General features: G+C 35.4%; 2 protein-coding genes across 2 annotated transcripts; both read right to left on the bottom strand.

Moving 5' to 3' along the window:
- Positions 1-2073: 2073 nt before the first annotated feature.
- LOC107492741 (vacuolar-sorting protein BRO1-like) lies at positions 2074-4315 on the bottom strand. Its single transcript, XM_052263062.1, has 3 exons — positions 3684-4315; positions 2570-3617; positions 2074-2472 (listed from the first exon to the last, which is right to left on the bottom strand). Exons 1-2 carry the CDS (start codon positions 4284-4286, stop codon positions 3318-3320), a joined length of 903 nt encoding a protein of 300 aa, XP_052119022.1. The 5' UTR covers positions 4287-4315; the 3' UTR covers positions 2074-2472; positions 2570-3317.
- Positions 4316-5586: 1271 nt separating this feature from the next.
- On the bottom strand, positions 5587-8984 carry LOC107492837 (BTB/POZ and MATH domain-containing protein 2). The gene is made up of 4 exons (XM_016113886.3): positions 8253-8984; positions 6985-7333; positions 6308-6584; positions 5587-6107 (listed from the first exon to the last, which is right to left on the bottom strand). The coding sequence occupies exons 1-4, from the start codon at positions 8678-8680 to the stop codon at positions 5929-5931; spliced, it is 1233 nt and encodes a 410-aa protein (XP_015969372.1). The 5' UTR covers positions 8681-8984; the 3' UTR covers positions 5587-5928.
- Positions 8985-10301: the final 1317 nt, after the last annotated feature.

Here is a 10301-nt window from a genome sequence, read left to right as displayed (position 1 = left end):
TAACTTTTATTACGTTAGGAAAAACATGGGGAATATCTACAATCACGCAGCGGAAACAGTTACCAAAAGTGATTGTATTTCAAAATTTATAATTTCTTATTTAATTGTAATTAATTGTAAATTTAATTAACCGTTATGTAAAATAGCCTATAAATACTGATAAGAATTATGTTGGGGTTTAAGGGTTTAATACATTCAAAGTAATAAAATCCTAATAAAAGGGGGACAAGATAAGAATGACATCAAGAAGAGGAATATATTGGCATAAGGAGACACAGCCGAAACATAAAAGATAAATTAAGGTTTTTTCTACTAGACCTCTAAGATACCTGTTCTTAGCAACCTATGCACCGGAAAGGATTCCCTACTAGACCTTCAAAGAACTTGTCCTTAACAACCTAGATCAGAGAGACGAAAACTGAAAGAAACCACCACGCATATCACCTTAGTGTTGGATCCTTCAATCTTTCTCATGCAACAAGCGAAGCAAATCACTCACCTCACTTCTCACACAATAAACGTGCTTAAAAGCAACTGAAATTTATTCATCAAAGTTATGTAAATTGTCTCACCAAAGGTGTTTAAATAGACACCTAACAACTAACTAAAAGATAAGATAACTATTTTAAATCATATTTGATCTTATTGGATTAGATCAGATTTGATTTAAATTTTAAAATCCTAAAGATATGATAACTAATTTAAATTAGATTTGATCTTATTAGATTAGATCAGATTTGATTTAAATTTAAAATCCCTAAAAATACTACTAAGCATAGCAAATTTAAAATAAGTCCTCTAACAAACTTTTGACCACATAACAAACTAAAATAAAAGTCTAGAATTTCAAAATTTAAAGATAAATTATGCCTCCCACTGAATTCGCAAAGTATTATTGGGCTTCTTACTGTCCTGACTTAACCCAATGGGCCTGCCCATTCTTCCTTGGTTAGAACTTGATATAACTCCATATGCACAAGCGCTGCGAGGTTCCCAAAACTCTCTTTGAACTTCTTTGTACGTGCTCTAGTGATGGGCCTTCTAGTCCTGGAAGTGTGAAATTCCCATTCTGTCCTTTTGTCTTAGAATGCCCCTGTTGTCTTTCCGAGCATGTATCAAATACTGTGAAGTGTTAGGAAATAAGGGTTGGAACTTTCACTTAGAAAAAACACTCTAAGCATTCTCACATCTCAGCGATTCCTTGAGTTTGCAATCGAGTTACACTTTCTGTAAGGTTCCTCCCACTTTCTTCTTTAATTTATTTTCTTTTCTATAAAACTTAACATTTCAATTAAGTTTATTTTTCAAGTGTTCTTTACCTTCTTTGTCTATTTTACCTTTCTACACTTTATTCTGTTTGATTAATCTTTCAATTTAATTTAAATTATCGTTATTGCTTTTCTTTTAATTTTCAAGTAAATCTTCCTTTTCATAATTTATTTAGTCTTTATTCAAGAATTTTAATTTTCGAATTGCATTTATTAATTTTACAAATTTATTTTTATTTTTCATTGTCAAAATGTGTCTAATCAAAAATGCTTTGATGCACTTCTAGAAAATTGGTACTCGCACAGAGGAATTGGTTTCATTCCCAAACTATTAGAATCGAACCACCATCGATTTGCTAAAAATCGACAAAACAGTTATATTCAAATTTCACCATTATTATTCCACCATTTCTATGAGGGAAAAAAAACTGACTTTCATTATACAGTGATAAGGAAAGTTCAAGCTCAGCTCATTATTCATATTGCCTCTTGAGCAAATTTTTTGAACCACTATTAGAATTCATTCTCAAGCTCTTTCTCAACTACACTTCATACCATGTGCCAGTATTTTTGTGATAGAAATAAAATATCTGCATATCTGTACATATTTAAATCTGTACGGTATAACTTTCCTAATAAGAATTTGTTCATCAAAAAATAAGAATGATTCTAAATGAAACTATATTATCTGCTTGTTTAAAATTTTTAGCCGCAGATCGATGGAAGATTGGAAACACTGAACAAGCTCAATTTACCAATATGTAACAATATCTAACAATAGCTACAAGATGATATCAGAGGCATTCAAATCGCTGCTTGGTGATGAATAAAAAGGAATATATTCATACATCAACCAACAAAATCACGAGGATAATATTTCATAAGAAGAGTTCTAGCATCAACAAACAAAGTTCCAACATCCAATTAAAAAAAAAAGTAAAGTTCATTTCTAAAGCTTGTTTAGTTTTTCTCAACGGGAATGTTAATGTTGTGTCTCCTGCAAGCTCATGTTCTCCAATGCCAAATTTGGTGCCTCCCAGGTTACATTGGCCACAAGATTTCCATCCTTAATCTTGACAGGGCTAACCTCAGAGAGAAGGTCCAAGCATGGTGCTTCACAAAACACTCCAAGCAGGGAGTGAGCCTTCCAATACCCTAAAAGAAACTGTTCGGTGACATCACTCGACGGATCATAAGTTGAAGCCTGCATCATTTCAATCGAACAACTTAACAAATCAAGATTGACATCAGTCAATCGTACAATGAAAAGATCAACTGAAAAGGTAGATGATTATACATACAGGGTATCCAGCTAATGATGATACATCAGATTGGGGATGACAAAACTTCAATTTCAACTTGTCAATCTCATTGTTTATCATACTGATGTATTGTTGGGACAAGTCAAACGTGCCAGATACATTGTTAGAATTCAACCACAGTCGAAAGATCCAAGTTAAAGGATCCTTTAAGGCGTCCATGGCAAGGCGATGGCCATGGTTGGTGGAGAGATCGCAGGAGAGAGCAATGTGGGTGCAGAGGGCTACCAGGTTGAAGAGAACAGAGGCCTTCTCCAAATGGATGTTATGTTGAGAAGAGTCCTGTTACGGGTCAATTGCATTGTACCAAACAAAGATATGTGGGTTGGGTGAGCCATTCATAGGAAAGAAAGGCTCAATCATGCAAAGGCATTTGAAATAACGGATGAGGCAGTCACGGCGAAAGGGCAAAGAAAGGTCATCACGCAGCATCTGATTGCGCAATTTGTGTACCATTGCGACAAGGCCTTCTACTCTCTTTGCCATGCTCTCAGAGTATTTGAGGACAAAGTAACTGCGCAGGGACTCATAGAGATTCAAGGGCTCACTCTTCTTCAAAGGAAGGAGTGCATGAATATGTGAGAACGGCGAAGAAGACACCGAAGATGAGAGAATTGCCTAATTTGTTGGATAAGGAGGAGGCATGTCCCATGGGTAAGCCACCAGCTTTCCATCCTACATAAGCTTGAAAGGGTTGTACTCTGAGAGGATCAGGTCAATGCATATTTGTTCATTTTTTTGGTAGCACGGGCATCATCGAGCCCCTGCAAAACCCTCTAACTAAAATCTCAGTGACACATTCTGCATCATCATCAGGAGCACAAGATGTGACCCATGAGTATACATCAGGTCCCTCGGATTCGGGTAGGAAGGATGATTTCCTCCTCTGACGAACCTCCGGCTGAAAGAATTTCATCTTCTGGCGAAGATGAGTTACCCAGGTTCGGTCAAAAGAGTAGACATGTTTCCGTACAGCGGCACCCGAAACCTTAGATATCACTAAACATGCACTCAAATAAAGCCCATAAACCTACATCATCATCATCATCATCAGAATTAAAAATAAATGAAAAATCAATCAAGCGTCAAGACTGACCGATACAAACTCCCCGGCACATTCGTGTTTTTGGAAAGCGTTACTGGCGTCGTTGTTGTTGAGTTGTTGCTGTAATTCGAGCTCGGAAGCCTGAGCGGGGAAGAGGTAGTGCAGAAACTGCGCGAAGAGTGGAGTCAAATCGAGGGTGGCGGAGACCACGTCCTTGGCAAAATCCTTCCAGAGTATGTCGAAGAAATTGGCGGCAACTCTAAAGGCGTCCATTGCAAGGTGACGGCCAAGGGCGGTGGTACGGTCGCAAGAGGCAGCAATCTGGCTGTGGATGGCTCCAATGTTGAAGAGAACAGCGGCCTTCTCCAATTGGATGGCGTTGCGCTGTGAGGAGACCCCATCCTTATGCTCAGGGTTGAAGAGTGGCTCAACCATGCAAAGGCATTTGAAGTAGTGGATGAGGCAGTCACGTTGCATGGGAAGGGAGAGGTCCCCTCTACGCTCCACCATGTCCCTGCGGCATTTGTTTAGGGTTTCCAGAACGCTTTCAACTTTTTCTGCATCGCTCTCCGAGTATTCTGAGGCTACCAACTTGCGTAACGGCAGGTACAGCTCCACCGGATTAGTCTTCTTCAGTGGGATTGACAGCACCATTTCCGTGTTCAACAACTTCCGATCATGGTTGCTCAAATGGTAATAAATTATATTTATTTTATGGTAATTAATTATATTTATTTTATCTTTTAAATTGATTCAACGTGTATTACAAAATTTTTTGTATTAAATGAAAAAAAAATTATAATTAATGTTGATATTCTAACTGGAAACATAAAGTAAAGTTCAATAAGAATAAAGGCTCACCCAAAAGAAATAGCCTCTATCATGTACACGACTTCTTTAAAGATGTTGGACACGATAAAAGGAATAGGGCTGGCAATTCATACCCGCAAGTACCCAACTCGACTCAACCTGTTCGAGTAGGCAATTCGACCTGCTACTGATAGGATGGAGATCGGTCCAGGTATGCTTGCCAATAGGATAGAGTACGGGTTTAGGGTGTAAAGACTTATAAGAAGTGAACAACCACTAAACTAGTTTGTTAATTTTAGTAATTTAAAGCATTAGTTTTTTATTTTTTATTTTATTAATATGTATAAAATTCGAAATGATTGAATTTTATATTTACTTTGAAAAAAATTGATATTTTTGTGGATAGGATAGAGTAGAATAAATTTTAATAAAATTTTCAACCAGCGCATAGAGTTAGGATAGGGTTTGCCCTACCCATTGTCAACCCTAGAAAAGGAACCCTCCCCAAATCTTTCCTACTATTTCTATCTCCACTAAAAAATTGACCCTAACAAATTTTCAAAGTGACGTTACTCCAAAGACACCCTTCAAGTATATACACGTTCTAATCTACTAAATTCACACGTTCTAATCTACTAAATTCCTGTTTAAATTCTTTTCTAACTTCAATATTGAAGTCTCTTGCAAGTATACGTTCAGACCTAAATCACAATTTTAGGTAATTTTTTCGAAATATTGACGTTATTCCCAAAAACTTGAAATTCAACTTTACGCCAATAACTTGAAATTCAACCCTTGATAAAGGAGGACCTTTAACTAATCACTTCTCCCATGTTTAACTAATGACTTTCCCCTTTGTGGGCGTTAACAACAATCTAAAGAAAGATGAGAACAAGTAACTTGGTCGCAACATATAGTTTTATAGGAACACAGAAGGCTGTTAAATACTATGTTACACAACAGTTTTATTTATATAAGATAAATCATTAGTTAAGCAACATAACAATCATGACACCACAAATACCGAGGGTATTGCAGTAAAGATGCTTGGCACGCATTGATACAGTTATACAATGGCTTTGATAATAAGGGAGGGGTACTGGAAACATATTTGCCAGAACCAGAAGACAAAAGAGGGAGAATGTCATCAGAAAATACCCTTCCCACGTCTTTAAGATGAAAACAGCAAACGAATACATGAATTGTGAACACACGCGGCACTTATCAGTGATCACTACTTTCAGACACGTTTCTTTCACAAGAAAGCGAAAATGAACTTAAGATATTACAGAAACTAGAGAGTCAAACGGAGCAGTAAGTAAAATCACAAATTACATTTACGTCTCATACACATGAATTAGCTAAGAAAATTAAAAATTGCCACTAAATCCTATAGAAGATTATCTCGCTATCCTTTTTAAAAAAGGGAGAGTGAAAGAGGACTCTACAGAAAGCAGTTTCAGTTCAGACAGTGTACACAGACTTATTAAAGCCTTTGCTTCACCCGCCTCCCATTTATGTCGCTGCCATCAAGGAGTACATCATTCCTGTGCTTGAACATCAAGTCCGAATGCTCAGTGAATCTAGCCACATACTCCAATAGCTCTGTCAGAACAGAAGGGCAGCTTTCCTTCAAGTAATCAAACCCATCAGTTTGCATCACGGCTGAAAATCCCAAACGGGGGAAATAATTAGTTGATGAAGAAATATAGGTGAATCAATATTTCTATTCAAACCAATCCAGATTAACTTAACATAATAATTCCAGCACTAGGCACTTACGATTTACAATCCCTAATAACCATATTTATCTATTCTAATATTTCGTGAGCAAAGAAGTAGAAATCCAGGGAAGAAAAGCACACCTCTGAGGTTTTCGGAGGTTGCAATAAACTTGAGACAGACTGCTTTTAGCTGAAAACAATGGTGCTGCTCCGCTAAAGCTAAGGTCGTAGCCACAGTGTTTATTGCAACATCTTCACATAGACTCGCTTCACACATCATCCTAAGCCTCTCTAAGGCATACCGATCGGCTGCTGCTAGAAGATGTTGAGCCATCAAGGTTGTTGCCCATTTTGTGTTCAACCCAGTGAGTTCGTGCAGATCAGGTAGAGTGTCCCAGTACATAAAATGAAGCAATGCCTGCAGAAAACGTTTCACAAATCACAACAATAAACAAACCCCGAGTCCCAGACAGCCAGACTATAACCCAAAAAAAAACACACACACACGCGCGCAACGCCAACAAAAAATATAAGAAAAATACTACTTGTCCTTTAAAATTCAGTCTTAGTCAGCCTTTTTAAGGATTTATTATTATTTAATTAATTTGAATACCCACTTTCACGTACTAATTTTATAAAAAAAAATCAGGTAAGTTACTTGTTTTTTATTTTCTCTCTCTTCTAAAGGATGAATAAAGGAGAATATTTAAAGGATACCTAGTTGCATTGAAAATATAAATATGCTAATGTCCAAAACCCCAAGCATTCGGAAACACAAAGCAAATTGAAAAAGAATCACAAAAAGCATTTAATCATACCTTAAAGACTGGAGCCTCCATATCTTCAACTTTTATACAATCGGTATTCTGATCTTTCATAGGACCAAAAAGTTGGGCTCTGAAAACGGGTGATCGTGCAGCTATTACCAATTTATGAGCTGCAAAAATTTCTCCATTCACTTCAAAACTCACATCAGTTCCTCTTCCGCTTTGCAGTAGTTGACCAAATTGCTCACCAATGTTAGATGGTGGAATTGCTATAGAATAGATTCTAGGGCCTTCTGTGCGTGATCTCACAACACCAACACTACAATTCACAGATAGACAATCGTCTTTAAGGTAGTCAGACGTCTCTAGAGCCATTCTCTTAAAGAACCGTTTGTAACCCCTGAAACACACAATACCAAACAATCAATCAGCATTTCCCAAACTCTTTCGACTGGCTTAGAACAAGCACTTGTGTGTGCATGGGTGCACATAAACCACAAATGAGACAAATAAGGATCTGTTTGTTTTTATTTCATTTTTAGTTTTGTCTATTTCAAAATTTTGTAAGCTAAACTGGAAGAACACAGTAAAAGAAATATAAAAAAAATGTTTTCACTGCCTCCTTCATAAAACACAAACCCCAAAAGCGGAGAAAATTTAAAAACATGAAATGAAAATAAAACCCAATTAGGCCACAAATGTTCCTATTACATCATGCCCACAAAAAATCATACTCAACATAATTGATTTAGTGACAAATTTGCACATTATTGAAGTAATTGTTTTGCATGCAATTACTCATAAACAACATGCGAATTACCTCTTCCTACCACCCCAAAACACCTCTTCCTCGAATTAGTATTCCATTAACCATTTCCATAACATCAACACATATAGCCCGGTCACACAGCTGAACCATCCCCATAAACATATGAAACGCATACCAAATGATCAGATTACGTAAAATGGTAATCCAACAGCATCATTCAAAACAAAATAGATGGGTGATTTCCCAAGGAAGAAGTACTCAAATTACTTAAAATCAACATAATTCACTTATTGTAAATAAACATAACAGCTATCAGTCACAGTTAAAAACCACAAGTTAACATACATGCACAGTGATCGAAACCAATTCAAACGCCACACATGCCGAAAATATACTTCTAAACAATAATTACAGGAACCACAGGTATACAATCGATATAAATCCACAACTATATAAATGAAAACAAAGGCTGAGGTAAATAAATCAAGACTAAAACCTTTTCTCTAAATCGCCAAACCCCAAACAAAAAAAGACAAAAAATTGAACATACCACATGCTCCCCCGGTACTTCAACGTGTACGGCCCGCTTTCGAGCGTCCTCTCGAAATGGCTATGGACCTTATGCCTCTCCTTCCCACTCTGATCCAAAAGGGTCAGCTCAAAGAGCGCCCTAACGTCGGTGCCGTCGCTGGCGAGAGCGATGAATAGAGAAACATAGGTGGCATTGTCCTCAACGCTCTTTCCATCAGGGTAAAAGTAGATCGCCCAATCGTATCCACCAACCGAGAACGTATCCGAGGCCACGTACTTCCCAATCCCAATCCCCTTCGAGAGAGAATACCCCGTGATCTTGAAATGATGAGACCCCCTAACTGTTTCGGTGACGGAAGTAGACGACGTCGTTACCGGAGCCGATGACGAAGACGGCGATGCGGACTTGGAGGACGGCTTCGCGGTTTCTCGGAAAATCTTACCCATGCGCGAGAGCCACCGTAGCTAAATCGATCGAATTGTTCGGAAATTGACGCCGATCGAGGGTTTTGGGACGAAATGGGAATGGGAAATTCGGGGCGCGGATTACAGTATGTGAGTTTGATTGAGTGAGTAATTGGACGAACTTGGTGAGAAAATCTCGGGTTCCAATAGAGGAATTGTCAGATTCTGGAAGCTGAATTTCTAGGGTTTCGAATTTGGGTTCACGGAACCGAAGAGAGGGGGAAGACAGAGAAGGAAAGAATAGAGAGAGAAACACGAAACTCAGAAATGAAATGACGAATAAAGGCCTCACTCAGCATGGCTTTAAATAATAATAGGTTTTTTTTTTTATTTCTTGCAGGGATAATAAAAATGAATTATTGGGAACTAGGAAGACGCGCATCTACACGACTCACGTGTTTATTTTAAACGTTATTAGTAGTAATCATTTCTTACGTAGTGAATACTGAATAGTGCATCTTTCTTTATAATGTTACAATTCCTTTTGTTTTTTCCTTTCTCTTATGTTTGCTCTATTTTCCCGTGGTAGGTTAACAAATTAGAAATTGTTAATATGGTATTAAACATATTTAATTTATATTTTAAAATTTAATATAATTGTCCATTCCAATATTTAATTAATTTTAATTATTACAAAGAAAAATTAATGTCATATAAGGTACAAAATAAAAATATAAATCAAAGTATATAAGAAATTTTTTTCCATACAAATAAGTTGAAATGTGTATATAGGGATTTAGAGTTAGTTTGGTAAAATTTTTAGTTTTTGAAAATAATTTATTTGAGTTATCTATTAAATATAGTGTTTTAAAAGTGATAGTATTATGTTGTAATTTAAACCAACTTTTAAAAGCTTGTAAATATAAACATATGATTTTTTATTTACTAAATACAAAATAAAATACTTGCATTTTTTAAAAATCATAAATATTTTTTGTAAAAATGTTATCAAATCAAGCCCTAATCTATAATATGGATTATATAATACTTTGTGTGATAGGATTATGAATTACTTCTTTCATTTTAAATTAATTGTCTTCTTAATTTAATTTAATTTTAAATTATTTTTTGTTTAAAATTTTAATATTTATTAATTAATTTATAATTATTTTACTCTTACATGTTTATTGAAAAATGAATACTAATATAAATTATAATCATAAAAGAGAAAATATATATTGATTAATAAACAAAGAATATTAATAGAAAATATACAATTATTAATAAAATATGCTTTTATCTTTGCATTTAAATTTGTAACTTTTAACAATTAATCAATTCGAAAAAAGATTTTTTAAAACTAGAAAATTAGTAAAGTGAGAGAAATAATTTTATTATATATGACTTATGAGTTATACAAAAAAATCTTTCGCAAAATTAAAAATGAGAATTTGATTACTATTAAACTTATATATATTCTCATTTTTTATATTTCATTTTCATTACTTTAGTGAAATTTAGTCCGTATCATATTACCTTTTGATTGAAGAATAATGAAAAAAATTTTACTTGCTTCTCATCTAACCAACCTTTCAATTTTAATTTATCTAACCCATTTTAATTATATCTTTGCTTAAGGAAAATATATAAATAATGAGCGGCA

This window comes from Arachis duranensis, chromosome 6 (genome assembly GCF_000817695.3).
Source record: "Arachis duranensis cultivar V14167 chromosome 6, aradu.V14167.gnm2.J7QH, whole genome shotgun sequence".
Classification (NCBI taxonomy): Eukaryota; Viridiplantae; Streptophyta; class Magnoliopsida; order Fabales; family Fabaceae; genus Arachis; species Arachis duranensis.
This window is presented reverse-complemented; position numbering and strand designations above follow the sequence as displayed.

What these genes read in the sequence shown, in the direction of transcription:
- LOC107492837 (XM_016113886.3), bottom strand. Translation starts at nt 8,680, where the DNA reads ATGGGTAAGATTTTCCGAGAAACCGCGAAGCCGTCCTCCAAGTCCGCA. An exon ending in AAGTACCGGGGGAGCATGTG is followed by an intron (nt 7,334 to 8,252) that starts GTATGTTCAATT and finishes TGTGTGTTTCAG; the next exon opens with GGGTTACAAACGGTTCTTTA. An exon ending in AACCTCCGAAAACCTCAGAG is followed by an intron (nt 6,108 to 6,307) that starts GTGTGCTTTTCT and finishes TGGGATTTTCAG; the next exon opens with CCGTGATGCAAACTGATGGG.
- LOC107492741 (XM_052263062.1), bottom strand. Translation starts at nt 4,286, where the DNA reads ATGGTGCTGTCAATCCCACTGAAGAAGACTAATCCGGTGGAGCTGTAC. An exon ending in GTGCCGGGGAGTTTGTATCG is followed by an intron (nt 3,618 to 3,683) that starts GTCAGTCTTGAC and finishes ATGATGATGTAG; the next exon opens with GTTTATGGGCTTTATTTGAG.